At 45.8% G+C, this 15449-nt stretch overlaps 1 protein-coding gene across 5 annotated transcripts in view; it reads right to left on the bottom strand.

Annotated features, from left to right (window-relative positions):
* Positions 1-8892: 8892 nt before the first annotated feature.
* PTPRM (protein tyrosine phosphatase receptor type M) overlaps positions 8893-15449 on the bottom strand; it is a 792402-nt gene continuing 785845 nt past the window's right edge. For all 5 annotated transcript variants that reach the window (XM_037806216.1, XM_037806217.1, XM_037806218.1 and 2 more), the window contains one exon: positions 8893-9625. In XM_037806216.1, the coding sequence (XP_037662144.1) occupies positions 9572-9625 (54 nt within the window). In that variant the 3' untranslated portion in view covers positions 8893-9571. The remainder of the gene's footprint in view (positions 9626-15449) is intronic.

Below are 15449 nucleotides of genomic sequence, written 5' to 3'. Positions count from 1 at the left end.
ATTAAATCAATTGCCCATTGTACCATCATACAGCTGTGCATCCATCACCACAATTAATTTTTTTCAATTTTTAGAACATTTTCATTACTCCAGAAAAGAAATAAAGACAAAAAAAGGAAACTCAAATCTTCCCATATCCCTAACCTCCCCCTCCATTATTGCTTCATAGTTTTGGTATTTCTCTTACTTCACTTTTGATGTACAAAATGTGACAGTACATTTGTTACTGTTGATGAAAGAATATTAAAATACTGTAGTATTTAGTTTGCAGTAGGTATATATTTTCTCCTATATGCCTCTCTATTATTAACTTCTAGTTACAGTGTCATACATTTGTTCTAGTTCATGAGAGAGATTTCTAATATTTTACAGTTAATCACGGACATTGTCCACCACAAGATTCACTGTTTTATACATTCCCAACTTTAAACCTCCAACTTTCCTTCTGGTGACATATGTGACTCTGAGCTTACCGTTTCCACCACCTTCACACACCATTCAGCACTTTTAGTTATTCTCACAACGTGCTACTATCACCTCTGTCCATTTCCAAACATTTAAGTTCACCCTAGTTGAACATTCTGTTCATAATGAGCAACCACTCCTCATTCTGTAGCCTTGTTCTATATCCTGGTAACTTACATTTCATGTCTATGAGTTTACATACTATAATTAGTTCATATCAGTGAGAACATGCAATATTTGTCCTTATGTAGCTGTCTTATTTCACTCAATACAGTGCCCTCAATGTTTCTTCATCAACCCATTTTTTTTTTTAGGATGGTTTTGTTCACACACCATACTTCCCTGATCTTTTACAGGTATGTCTCTTGTCTTGGATGTGTGCATGTGGCCTAGGGAATTCTCTGTATACATGGATACGAAGGTCCCCTCTTCCCTAGGAATTTCCTCATGGTCCCAGGCACTGCACTCTATGTCCCACAGCCAGCAATCCCTTGTCCCAGGCAGCATGACTTGATGCTCTCCCACAGCCTTCTGTAGGAGAGCTGGATGAGCTGCCTTCTCCATGCAGGGCAGGTTCTGGGACGATGAGTTCCTCAGGCACCACCAGACAGATTAGGCCAGATATGCATGCTCCCAGTGTGTGCACGAGGGTTACTCTGCTCCTTTGGGAACCAGGCCCAGGGATCTGTGTGGAGCCAGAGAAGGGATGGAGGAGGGGCCAGCCAGGGATCCACGAGGTCCTACTGCTTTTACGTGGCCTTTTCCTTGATTCAGTGCTCACCCTATAACTGCAACCTTTTAACTGTTTTCTGGAGCTTTGAGAAAGATGTTTCTGCCACTTCTTGCTGGTTGTTCAAAGCTCCTGGGGGTGGGGGGAGGCAGAGCCTTGGAGCGTCTCACTCTGCCATCTTGATCTGCAGCAGACCTATTTTTAAAACCGCCACAGCTCCCCCAACTCAGAGATGGGGATGAAGTCAGGGTTTTTGTTGTGAACGTGGAACACAATAGACTGTGCAGATGTTGCTCCCACACTTCAGATTTCCTTTTAAAGGCTGCGTGTCATGCAGAGCCGAGGCACTCTATATCACTGGAGTCATTTAAATGCCATTAGCTGGAATAAAAACAGAGCAAAAACAACATGTTGTCTGCTAATTGCTGCATCTTAACTTCTGCTCCTTTAGACCCTCTATGCTTCTTTCTGCACTTTTCTTTCTATTAGGACCATTTCCAATACCTGATTCTTTTTTTTTTTTTTCCTATTCTAGGTAGTTGGCATTTGTAGAATTTTCTCAAGAACAGGCAAATTAATTATTTTTTTTCTGGATGTTTCAGAGTTTGCAAATACCCAAGACAGATTCTCCAAGTATAATGACTTGCTTTTGCATATGAAATAGCAGAGTGTCTTGTTTACTTGTTGATTCTCACCCTCAGTCCTTTATTCTACAAGTATTTAATGAACATGATGTGGCAGGTAATGCATTAGGCTCTAGCAACACTATACTAAATAAAGCACAGCTCCTGCCCTCATGGGGCTTCCAGTCTGTTGGGTGACATGGACAGTGAAAATGTACATACAGGTGGAATAAGCATGACAAAGGGGGAATTGAAGGGGCCCTAAGAGATGGGCTAATCTATTCTGGAGAGCCAGGGAAGGCTTTCCGAATGAGGCAGGACAACATTTGGAGTTGTGTTTTTTGCTTCCAGTAATTTACAGTTTCCCTTTCTGCAGACAAGCAGGAATTGAGGCTTTCTGAGTCCTGGCCTCTGGGGTCCTTTGTGGTTGGGAGCAGAGCAGAAGTTGTCTGTGGGAGCTGTCCCCCAAAGCGCTTGGCACAGGTTTCTCTGTGAGCTTGGAAGCAGCAGCGTGTGAAAGAACAACAGCTCAAGACTGGGAAGGAGAGCGAGCTCTGTGGATTCTGGGAGAGAATGTCTTGACGGTGGGGAGCTGTTCTCCAGTTGGTAGTGGCAACACAAGGAGGTGGCACGTCCCAGAGGGGATGGGAAGAGGGCATCAGAGAGCCGATGGCCAGCCTGGCCCAAGTGTCCTGTGGTCCAGGCAGGCCAAGGGGGCAGCAGAGCAGCAGATCTGCAAGTCCACGTGGACTGGACAAAGTTTTCCTGGCTGTCATGGATATGACTGATGAATGGTGGGGCTCCCCACTGCAGAAGACATGGGGGTTTTTGACCAGTTTTGGAGGTGGAGTACAGTAAAAAGTCTCAAGAAAGATTAAGATTTATTTCTCTCCAGTCTGCACGGTAGGGGCTGTTAAGTTGATTTGAAGAAAGTAAGATGATGCTTCTCGTGCCCCTGAGTTGTTGCTGTGTAGAGGAAGAGATTTTAAGTTGAAAGCTAAAGATGGGCAAAAGCGAGGAGAAGGGTGGCATCAGAGGGGAATAGTTTTCAAGACTTAGGGAAGGGCACGAGCACACGTTTTGAGAGGAGTAAGGGCCTGGCACGTGGGAAGACACAAAAGGCTGTGTGGCTGGAGCCAGGGAGACTGTGGGGCCAGAGGGACGAGCGGATAGACCTGGAGCCAGAGTTTTGTCTCGGAGGCAGTGGGAAGACAGGGAAGGGGTAGGTGGAATAGGGGTGGGGTGACAGGGTCCCATTTGGCTTTCTGGGTAAGGCAGGAGAATGGGTTTGAAAGGGCCATGGCTCTTGGGAGGCCATAGTAGAGATCACCAAGATGGCACTTGGAAATGCCTTTTCAGTGGGGATGGAGAAAAGAGAACGGGTTTGAGAGAGATGTAGGAGGTTGTCTGAAAACGCCCAGGTCTTCTGATAAAGCAACTGGATGAATGGGGTGTCACATCCAGGGGCAGTGAGAAGGACCTCTCAGCGAGGGAGAGAAAACAATCCCTCCCACTCCTACTGTGATGAGTTCTAAGCCCTGGGGCTGCAGAGAGGGCTCCTGCTCTCAGGAGCTGTCTTTGGAAGAAGAGAAATAATTACTGATTCTCTGAATTTGGTGAAAAGGGGGTAAGTATGGGTTTGGATTAAGATACATTTACAGAGATGTGGGTGGAGAGTTGTTTTGTTTTTTTGCCTGCGAGGTAGGAAATAAAGCCAATATTGCAGGGTAGGTAGCCTGAGTGTGGAGAAGCCTTGGATTATTTGCCATGGGAAGTGGGAAAGGAAAGATGGATTCCATGAATTTGCAGTGACTGCATATGCCCATTTGTGTAATTTTTTTTTTGCCTACCAGCTCTCAGCAGCTTGGGTGTATTAGGAAAAGCAGATGGATGGTTTCTCTATTTCTTTCTTTATGTTTAAAGTGTGTTTCTTGTAGGCAGCATGTGTTTGGGTCTTGCTTTTTTATCCAATCTGACAATCTCGGACTTTTAATTGGAGTGTTGAGACTATTTACATTTTAATGTGATTATTGATGTAGTTGAGTTTGCATTCAGTTTATCCCATCTGTTCTTTGTTCTGTTTTTCCTCTTTTTCTTTCTTCTTTTGGATTACTTGAGTCTTTTTTTCTGATTCCATTTTATCTCCTTTGTTGGCTTGGCAGCCATAAGTCTTTGTTGTGTTATTTTTTTAATTCATTTTTACTGAGATATATTTGCATACCATGCAGTCATACAAAGCGTACATTCAGTGGTTCACAGTACCATTATATAGTTGTGTGTTCATCACCAAAATTAATTTTTGAACATTTTCATTACCACTCACACAAAAATAATAAGAATAAAAATTAAAGTGAAAAAGAACAATTAAAGTAAAAAAGAACACTGGATGCCTTTGTTTTTTTTTTGCCCCCATTTTTCTACTCATCCATCCATAAACTAGACAAAGTGGAGTGTGGTCCTTATGGCTTTCCCAATCCCATTGTCACCCCTCATAAGCTACATTTTTATACAACTGTCTTCGAGATTCATGGGTTCTGGGTTGTAGTTTGATAGTTTCAGGTATCCACCACCAGCTACCCCAATTCTTTAGAACCTAAAAAGGGTTGTCTAAAGTGTGCGTAAGAGTGCCCACCAGAGTGACCTCTCGGCTCGTTTTGGAATCTCTCTGCCACTGAAGCTTATTTCATTTCCTTTCACATCCCCCTTTTGGTCAAGAAGATGTTCTCCGTCCCATGATGCCGGGTCTACATTCCTCCCCGGGAGTCATATTCTACGTTGCCAGGGAGATTCACTCCCCTGGGTGTCTGATCCCACGTAGGGGGGAGGGCAGTGATTTCACCTTTCAAGTTGGCTTAGCCAGAGAGAGAGGGCCACATCTGAGCAACAAAGAGGCATTTGGGAGGAGGCTCTTAGGCACAATTACAGGGAGGCCTAGCCTGTTGTGTTATTTTAGTGGTTGCTTTAAGGTTGACAGTACACACCTCTCACTTATCACTGTCTAACTTCAAATGATATTTTACCGCTTCACGTATGTCATAAGAATCTTTTAATAGTACACTTCCATCTTTCCCCTTCCTGCCTTTATATTATAGTCATATACTTTACCTATACCTATGTTATAAACCCATCACTACATTGTTATTGTTTTTTATTTGGACAGTCATTTTTATTGTTTCTTATTTGGACAGTCAATTATCTTTTAAGATATTTCAGAAACAAAAAAAAAGCATTTTATATTTATTCACAGAGCTACTCTTTCCACTACTCTTTATTCCTTTGAGCAGATGCAGATTTTCAATCTGATATCATTTCCTTCATTTCTTTTAACAGGGGTCTTCTAGGGATGAATTCTTTTGGTCTGTCAGAAAATGCCTTTATTTTACCTTTGTTTTGGGACCTAAAGTTCTATTTTATTTCCTTCAGTATTTTAAATTGTTGTTTCAGTGTCTTCTGGCTTGCATTGCATCCAAAATGATGTTGGCTGTAATTCTTATCATTGTTCCTCTGCATGTAACACATCTTCTCTCTGGTTGCTTTTAAGATTTCTCTTTGTCATTGGTTCTAGGCAATTTGATTGCGATGTGCCTTGGTATAGTTTTCTTCATGTTTCATGTGCTTTGAGTTTATTTAGCTTCTTGTGTCTGTGGGTTTATAATATCCATTAAGTTTGGAAAATATGTGCTATTATTTCTTCAAATATTTTTTCTGTCCTTCTCCTCCAATTACACATATATTATACTACCTGAAGTTGCCCTGCAGTTCCCTTATGCTCTGTTCATTCATTTTTTAATCTTTTTTCTCTCTGTTTCATTTTTGATAGCTTATACTGAAGTTTTCAAGTTCATAAATCTTTTCTTTAGCAAAGACCAGTCTGCTATTTACCCCATCTAGTGTGTATGTGTATATATATGTCAGATGTTGTAGTTTTCATCTATTGAAGTTCTATTTGGGTGTATACACTGTCAAAAATTGCTGTCAAAACCTATGTCCCTTCTAACGACACAACTGCTGACACCATCTGCACATACTGCAGTAATTTAATCCAATTCATTCCTGATTCTGACTTCCCAGCATCAGGCAAGACTCCACAGGTTCAGGGCTTTCCTCCATGGGATGGTCCTTCAGACACACTTCTGACCAACAGGCTACAAATTCATGGGTTTCTACCACGCTCTCAGGTTTGATACTTCACCAGAACAACTCACAGAATTCACTGAAAGCAATATACTTATGATTATAGTTATGTTATAGTAAAAGGATACAAAGAAGAAGCCCAAAGAAGAGATGCATTGGGTAAGAGGTCTGTGAGTCTCTCAAATACAAGCTTTCATGTCCTCTCTCTACATGGAGTCAAAACCTGTCACGTTCCCAGCACAAAGATGTATCTTATCGATTGGGAAGCTCTTTCGGTGCTTTGAAGGTTCTGAGTTTAAATGGAGTTCTGTTACATAGGCACGACTGATAGAATCAATGTCAACGTGGTCGAACTTAATTGGCAATCTCTCCCCTCTACCAGAGGTCAGGGAGGAGGGTTGATGTGAAGTGGCTGAACACCCCACATGATTAATCTTTCTGGTGTGTCCAGTCCCCACCTTAAGACTACAGATGTGGATCGCTTCCCCCTGCCGTCTCATTAGCACATGAATTATCAAGTGTAGCCCTGGGCCCAGCAGGAAGAGCAAAAAACACTCCTACTACAGGAAATTCCAAAGATTGAGAAGTTGCTTCCTCAGCCAAGTTTTTTGTTATGCTACACTGGGTCTTTTCTTTTGTGGGAGAGAGGGGCATCTTTTTTTTTTTTTTTCTTTTCCTAACTGTTTCTTTAATATGCTCAGTCTTTCCTCCAGCTTCTGATCATATGGAATACATTTATAAAATAACTGCTTTAATGTCCTTGTCTACTAATTCTATCATCTGTGTCATTTCTGGGTCAGTTTCAATTGACTGCTTTTTCTCCTCATTAAGTGTCATATTTTCCAGCTTTCTTTTTTGCTTCATGCCCAATAATTTTGGATCGGATGCCAGACATTGTGAATTTTACCTTGTTAGGGTGCTGGATATTTTTGCATCCTTATAATTATTTTTGAGTTTTGTTCTGTGATGTAGACAAGTTACTTTTGTTAGGTTTTTCAATCGAGAAGAGAAGAGATGAAAACTCGATAAAAAGGAGTTTTATTGACTGGCTGTGCACAGACAGGCTGAAGCCTAAGAAAATGGTGACAACCCTGAGCCAAGGGAACAGTAGGGCTTATAAAGGATGGTTGGCAGGAAGTTCTTCATCCAGGGAAGGGGAGGCTGGCAGGTCTAGGTATGCAGTTTCTCAGTGGCTACTTTGGGGAAAGGGGGTAGCTGGCAAGTTTCTATTGGCCAGTTTGAAAGCGGGAAAGTTTACACTTTTAAACATTCAGGATTCCTAAGGGTGGGGTCAGTGGCTTATCGCAGATCTGCAGAGTTCCTAGGGTGGGGAGGGGTGGTGGCTGTATTGCAAATTTCTTAAGGGCAGGAGGTGGGGTGAGGGCCCAGGGCCTAAACCTAACAACTTTGAAAGTTTGATCCCTTCTGTTGTTGATATTAAGCTTTGTTAGGTGGGACCACAACTGTGTTTAATCTAGGGATAATTTTGCCCCAGTACTGATGCCAACTTATTTGCCTATTCTATCCAGTGGGATTAGGGACTATTCTGGCCTTCTGTTAACTCTGAGAATTGCTTTCTACAACCCTTTCGGGTGGATCTTTCTTTGGCCTCAGATATTGCCTTACATTCTTATGCTGATCAGTACTTAGCTGAAGATTTGGGGGTACACTTCACAGCTCTCCAGAACTCCCTTCTCTGTACGCTCTCTCTGGTGCTGTCCTGGAAACTCCAGCTCCTTGGCCGCCTCAAACTCCCAGCCTCATCTCCTCAACAAGGAGACATCTGGGCTCCACCTGGATTTCCTTCTCTGCACCACGATCTGGAAATTCTCTCCAAGCTGTGAGCTGGGACAACCATAAGATCCACTTCATTTGCTTCTTATTTCTCAAGGATTATTGTCCTTCACTGTCTGATGTCCATGGCCTTGAAGACCAATTAAAAAAGAAAATACCTCTCTCCTCCCCCAATTTTTTACTTGTTTCAGTTAGGAGAGTAAATCTGGTCTTTGTTACTCTACCTTGTCTGGGATCAGAGGTCCTGGATGAGTTTCTTTAAAGTCAAGCATTCACAGGCTGGATATGATGCAGCTATACAGGGTCCAGGGCACTGAGGATGTTGGAGAACTGTGGCTGAAGTGATACATTATGGGAATAGGTTTTACTGGGAAAGAAGCAAGGCCATGAGGTGCGCTGTACTCAGAGAATAATTGACTGGGGGTCTTCATAAGATCAGAGAAAATGCATGGCAGGAATAAGACTAAGAGAAAACTTGGGTGGAGGTAACCATCTAACATGGCCTAAAACTCAGGTTAAAATGATAGCATAAGCTATCTCTTCTCTAGGGGTCTGCCATGTCCCTGCAGAGCACTGAGCACCCTAGGGGGCCTTTTGCAAACTCGAGGGTCCCTCTAGCAGGAACTGTATTGCTCAGCTTTGCATCCTGCATAAATGCACTCTGATTGTATAACCCTTTAAAGATGGCTCTCGCAGCAATTTCTAGGTTTGCATGAGGCAGGGAGAGGACAGATAATATCCCCTGGCAACTGGACGTGGTTGCCAGCAGTCAGAGTCACAGCCCTGGGCCAGCCCAGAACGCTGTCACGACCTGCAATGTCGGACAGGAGAATCCCTGTCCTGCCGTGGACTCCCCAGGCTGGCCAGATGGGGTCTAGATTTCCTGTTGACAAAAGCTCTCTCTCAAAATCGCTCGTGTCCCTGCTGAAGGCAAGTGCACTGAGATATGCACACTCTCTCTCCGTGGTCTGGCGTGGCCAGGAGCCACTGGGGCCCCGGCCGCCCCTCCTCCTGCTTGCTGGGACACCAGGAACACACCGCGGCCACATCATGTGTCATCGTTTATTGAGTTGAGAATTCACACAAGTAACATCGTACAGCAAATCGTTTCCAGGGCTTAGGAAAAATGATTGTCACTCACTGTGCTTCACAAAAGTTTCTTTTAATGAATAAATAATTTGACGAAATCAAAAATATTTACAATATAAACACACGGAAAAGCTTTGGGTCTGTGACGCTGATCGTCAGGTTTTGCATTTTTGAACTGAATCCCTTCCAAGCCTTTCCCTGGGAAACATTACAAATCGGATAGAAACAGCAATGCAAACAAGGTATCTTTGTTCGTCACACACTTATCTGTTAGTCCTGGAAAGCTACAGAAGCTTATGTTAAGCAACATGTTAAAATACAAATACGGACTAAAATAATATATTATATAATGCCAGGTAGCATTCTCCACAGAACAAAAATGTACACTCAGCTGTAACAATAACAAACGGTCACGGGCCACAAAATAATACCCCAGAGGTACAAATTCCTTCATAAGAATATAATTGTGCTCTTCAGTTTACCGGGCGTCCACACTGCCCCCCGCGGGTCCGTGGCGAGGACAGAATTTGATGCCTTAGTGCTGTGTGTGTGTCTGTCTTGCAGCAGCTTTGCAGAGGGAGTCGGGCAGCGCAAGCAGTTCATAAACACTTTCTTTGGGCTCTTAAAAAAGAGCCGATTATGCAAAGCAAAATAAGCGTATTGAGAAGTCCTCATCTGGCATACACAAATACCAGGATCATCTAGGCTTTGTCGGACGGGAGGGCCCTTTTCGCCATCAGCCGGAATTCAAGTATTCCAGAGCCACCTCGTAGCAGAACTTGTACTGATCCTGGAAAACGGAAGGGGACAGTGTCATCTCTACAGGATTGAAACACAGTTTCTATTAAATCCATTAGGCCGGGTGAGGGTTTCAACTGGAATACATCCAACTGATGAGGATCTGAATTGGAAATGGAAAAGCGTCAGTTCCAAATCACAGACGTGTGCCCACTCAAGGCTAGATGCTCAACAATAATGAGAATTCCTGGAAAGTTCTGGATAACTGGTTAAAACTCTGTTCACACAGCTATGTTTACAAGTCTATTGACAAGCCAAGCGTTGTGCATGGAAAATCAAGACAGGAAGGGAGAGAGGATGACAGCTGGAGGGACTGCCTTACTGACTGGCTCATAGAAGGCCCTCGAGAAGTGTAGGTGGCTCCACTCTTGGCCTGGCTTACCTTTGCTTTCCAGTCAAGAGGAAGTCTTCATTTAGCGCCACAAGTGCCAAGCGCCTTGATCTAGTCCCTAACTTTGAGAAGTTCATGATCCAAAAGGAGGACGATGTAGGTGGTCAATGGTAACACACAAGGCAGAGTCGAGGGAGGGCCCCAAGCCGGGTCCCTCAGCAGGTGCTGTGGGGTCAGGGCAGGGGAGAGCAGATCTGGAAAGACGGAGCAGCTAGCTGGGTAGGCAGCACCTTCCCTGGAGGACAGAACTGAAGCATGGAGATAGGGTGGGTGAGGATATGGCTCGGTTTGCCCAGGACAGTCCAGACTTTTGCCTGTTGCATAGCAGAATTACTGACAGCATCCTCTTTCATGCCCTGAAGGACCCCAGTTTGGAGGATAGCACATATGGCCATCCACACTGGGGCCCAAAGGGCAAGGAAAGCAGACAGGGGAGATGTTTTGAACCCTCTGGGGCATAACCACATACAGGCTCTTAGGCAGGCAAGAGTTCACTCTTTCAGGGCATAGCTTTCCCGGATCATGTAACTTGTCCTGAGTGAGCCTGCGAGAGGAGAGGCCCTGGCCTGGGGTGTGCTCTGTAGCTGTGTTCCTGCATGTGCTGCAGCAGCTCAGTGCCTGCACCTCCAAATGAGAATAACTCAGGCTGGTGCGGGTTGCTGGTGCTGAGTTCCGACTTGGCGGGCCGGGGCCAGGGGACCTGGCCAGCCCCCGGGGAGGGTAGTGGGCACGGGCAGTATTACCCTCCACAGCCCCCGGGGCCTGAGAAAGTGGAGCCGGCCACAGGCCCCATCTCCCCCACCTAAAATACAACCGTTAAGGGAAGCTTGCCAGAGAAAACCGCCCCCCTTATCTTGCCCGCCACCCCCGTTGCCAGAGCAACTCCCGCCACCGCCAGTGCGCATGCACCGTTGCCAGAGCAACTCCCGCCCCTTTTTCAAACGACCTCCGCGCCCTCTCAGAACCAATCCTAGCCTTTATCCCCTCAGCATTGCCATGTAAGGACCCCACACCCCTAACACCGACCCCGCCCTCTATGCCACCCTATATAACTTGTGCTCACCCCTAAATAAACGCTTTTGGTTCAACCCTCCTAAAGAGAGATTGTCTCGCGTTCCTCTCTCGCCGCCCTCCACACCTTTCACGCCTCCGCCGGGGACTCGGCCAAGTCCCCCGCCTCACCCTCGCCTCCGGGAAGAGCCGCCGCCGGTACCCCTTAAGCAACCCTGACCGCAGAGGGTTCCATAGGTGCCCGCCCCTAGCTGCGACCGCAGGCTGGAAGCCTCCACCTGCTGCCTGTCACCACACAGCAAGGTTCTCCTGCCATGTCTGTGAGAGACAAGCGCTTGTGTCACCTGGGAGATTCGGCATTGCTGACGCCTCATCTTTCTTAATGGCCAACGCCAAGGATGTGTGCTGTTTTTTTTACTGAAAAAAATTTCTACTATTTTTTATATGTGCGTCCTAATTAATCATTGAGATTTCCTTTTCTTCCCCTATGTTTTGTTCACCCAATGCCCCCACTAGTCTGACCTAGTCGTTGGAGAACAAGGAAGTTGGTTTATTCCTCTTTGTATGAGGCCTCGTTCCCAGCATAGAACCTGACACATAGTTGGGAGTCAAATGTCGGTCACAGCCATAAATGACGGACAAAACCTGAGTTTGGCATCTGATTCAACTCAATAAACACTTAGGCTAGAGACTAGGGGTTTCAGGGTACACGCGCAGTCCTCCGGGAGATTATAATCTCGCAGCGAAGACAGAGGAAACAGATCACTTCAATACACTGAAGTGCTACAAGATCAAAAATCCTCAGCAGTAACACCCACTAAGATGGTTAAAATAAAAAGAACAACAACACAAGTGTTGGCGAGAATGTGGCAACTTTGGAACCCTCATATACCACTGGTGAGAATGAGAAATGGTGCAGCCACTTTGGAAAACAGTCTAGCAGTTCCCCAAAAGGATCAACAGGGAATTACCAGTGACCCGGCAATTCCACTCCTAGGTATATATCCAAGAGAGTTGAAACCATATGTCTAAACAAAAACTTGTACACAAACAATCACAGTGGCATTATTCATAACAGCCCCAAAGTGGAAACAGCCCAAATGTCCATCAACTAATGAATGGATGAACAAAATGTGGTACATACGTACAATGGAATATTATTTGGCCATAAGAAGGAATGAAGTTCAGGCACATGCTACAATATGGATGAACTTGAAAATGTTTTGCAGAGTAAAAGCCACATATTGTATGATTTCATTTATATGAAATGTCCAGAGTAGGCAAATCAAAAGCAGATTAGTGGTTTCTAGGGGCTGGGGAATTGGGGCAATGGAAAGTGATCGCTAATGGGTACTGGGTTTCTTTTTGGGGTGAGGAAAATGTTCTAAACTTAGGTCATGGTGACAGCTGCTCAACTCTGTAAATATACTACAAACCACTGAATTGCACACTTTAAAAGGGTGGCTTTTATGGTATGCGAATTATATCTCAATAAAGCTACTATTAAAAAAACAATAGCAGACAAATACAGTTCACTCCATGCTATGACTCTTAATCATATGCCAAGCAAAGGATCAGATGGGGCTCTGGACAGCTTTAAGAAGTTATATATGAATCTAGCTGCTTTTGAAAGCTGGGTCTGCCTTCCAAGGAAGTAGCCACACTGCAACCAGGAGTCTGGGATCCCAATGACAAGCCCTTGGGACCTCAGTTTTTTCCCTTAGACAACACAGGGACTACATCATACCTCAGGTTTCCTTCTGGGTTTGTCAATCTAGAATTCTGTGATTTAAGGACTTGGTTTGCCTTTAAAGCAAGCTGGATGGTATGTGCAAAAGCATTTGCAAAATTGTTTTGTCTTGCAAATAGCAAGTACTTGACCAGCCTGCAGCTTCTCCTCACCCCATCACTCCTTTCTTACCTGCAAGGAAGCACTGCTCAGGGCAAGGATTTTTTCTTCCTTTTTTAACTCCTGAACTGGAAAAACTATTACTTTCCCTAAGTAAAGTTATATCTCTAACTCACATTCCAGGATTTGTTATTTCAAGAATTGATGAAAGTAGTTTCAGAATATTTAAAAAGAAATAAATTATTTGAATTTCAGGATTCTAAAAGGCCATGTTGTCAGATCCCTGAGCTGATGTTTGGGCCAGGAAATACTCCAAGCATTTTTCTTCTTTTTGTGAATTGCAGGGATGATTAATTTTTTTTTTTTTAATTCTTTCACGGAAACCTAAGAGGTTCAATCTTTTATTAAAAAAAAAAAGATTTTGTAGACACCTAACTGTGCAATTAATTTCAGTGACGACTAAGATCCATCCTTTTAATGTACTAAAATGCATTTAGTGGGGGAAAAACGGTTGTTGGGGACTTCACTGTCTGGCAAGGAGCTGTAACCTGGAAGTCACAGAAATTACTTTGTCCCAAGCATGACTGCAATTTTCAGAATAAATTCTCCCTTTCCCACCTTATCCCTTCTAAGCAAGTCTCCAGTCCCCATAGACTCTGTGATGACTGGTTTCCAAATCAGGAAAATAAGGGGAATGAGACAGAAGACCACAAATTGCAGCGTCCCTCTAACAAGCATCTCCATAAATGCCTGGAATCTTCCTACATTAGAGACTGATGACACCTGATCACCAGGTATGTGCAGGCTGTCTTCTGCACAGTTTCCTCTTTCAGTTTGCTTGCTTTGGGACAGTATAATTAAGCTGCATAAGCTATCCTTGTGCTTCAGGGAAAGAATAAAGAACATTTGTGCTTTAGTCTCTAGCACGCCAAATTTGGGTGACATTTAGCTGCTTTGGGACATGGAGGGTTAAAGAAATGGCGGGAGCCAGGGGCTTGGGAAGGGGTCTCAGCATGGACCTTCTCACCTTGCGGTCGGGGTTACTGCTTCTAGGGGGAGTGGCGGCCGGTAGCCGAGCCCTCTGCTCTCGGGGCTGCTTAAAGGTTACCGGCGGCGGGGGCTCTTTCCCGGAGGCGAGGGCGAGGCGGAGGACGTTGGCCAGAGTCCTCGGCGAGAGGCGTGCAAGGAGGGCGGCGATAAGGACAAAAACACTCTTCATCCAGTAGGGGTATGCGCCAAAGAGATTTATTCAGGGGTGATTACAGGTTATATAGGCTGGTAAGAGGGGCAGGGCTGGAAAGGAGGTGAAGTAGCCTAAAATGGCAATATTGAAGGGAGAGGGGCTAGGATTGGTTCTGAGAGGACGCAGGAGCCGTTGCAGCGGGCGGGGGTTGTTTGGGCCACGGTGCATGCGCGCTGGCGGTGGCAGGAGTGGCCTTGGCACCAGGGAGCGAGTGGGTAAGATAAGGAAGTGTGGAAAGGGCAGTTGGGAGAAAGGCGGTTTCCTCCGGCAAGCCTCCCCTGCCAGTGGCATTTTGGGTGAGGAAAAGGGAGCTGCCTTGACCTCGCTCCTCAGGCTCGGGGGGGCTGCAGAGGGCACTCACGCCCGTACCTACTACCCTCCCCAGGGGGTGATCAGGTCCCCTGGCCCAGGCCTGGCAAGCCGAGGTACAAGCTCAGTCCCCGCATCACCTCCTGTGCAAGACCAGTGCTCTCTCCTCAAGACACCCCCCTTCATCACCACTCCTACCACGCTGCCTGTCCCCACCAAGAGAGAGGCTAGATGTGAGCTCACACTTCAAAAGCCACAGGCTGGCTCCGGGAGGGCAGCAGGTGGCCAGAGCACCCACGGGCCCTGGGCTTTGGGACTCTCACCCGAAGGGCTCAGACCATGGCTTGTCAGCACGTGCTGCTCACATTAGGGAACATGGAGGCCCAACCCTCGGCCTGGGCTCTTCAAGCTGCCGCTGTCCAAGGTCTAAGGGCGGATTCAAAGGGAACAGTGGACGTGGTGGCTTTCCTGGCACCAGGCTTCCCTCCCTGGGGCACCTGCTTTTTGAAACTAACACAAGTTTCACAATTTTGACTGAATCTTGCACAGAGAGATCCTTCAGTCTGAAAAACCATGCTCCTATCAGATGACCCTCTAGGGGGTGAAGGGGTCTCTGCATGCCCGTGACATAAGGAGGATATCTGGGGCCGGGCGGGGCCATGCCAGGTGCACGGTCCCCTGCAGCCAGGTGGCTGCGCTTCTCTGACACTGGGAGCAGGGGTTCATCACTTGCATCTATGTCTTTAAAAGTGATGTAGAATTTTCTTCACTGAAAGTTCCAGGCATTGATGCCTGACCCACTCTCTCTTCAGAACCCCTCGGCTAGTAGCCAGGGGTCCCAAGGCCCCAGGGAGCAGAGCTCCTCCTCTCCCAGGGAAGAGTCAGCATGGGCTGCATTCAGGCTTGGCTGCTGAGTAGAGATGGCAGGTGCGCGCCAGGGGTCACCCAGCATCTTCCAAGAGCTGGCACCCTGTGGTCTGTGTCTGGGGGCGGGGAGGGGCATTCTCATAGAA

The sequence above is a fragment of the Choloepus didactylus genome, chromosome 16, assembly GCF_015220235.1.
Source record: "Choloepus didactylus isolate mChoDid1 chromosome 16, mChoDid1.pri, whole genome shotgun sequence".
In the NCBI taxonomy this organism is placed as follows: domain Eukaryota; kingdom Metazoa; phylum Chordata; class Mammalia; order Pilosa; family Megalonychidae; genus Choloepus; species Choloepus didactylus.
Note: the sequence above shows the minus strand (reverse complement) of the source record. Positions and strands in the feature narration are given on the sequence as shown.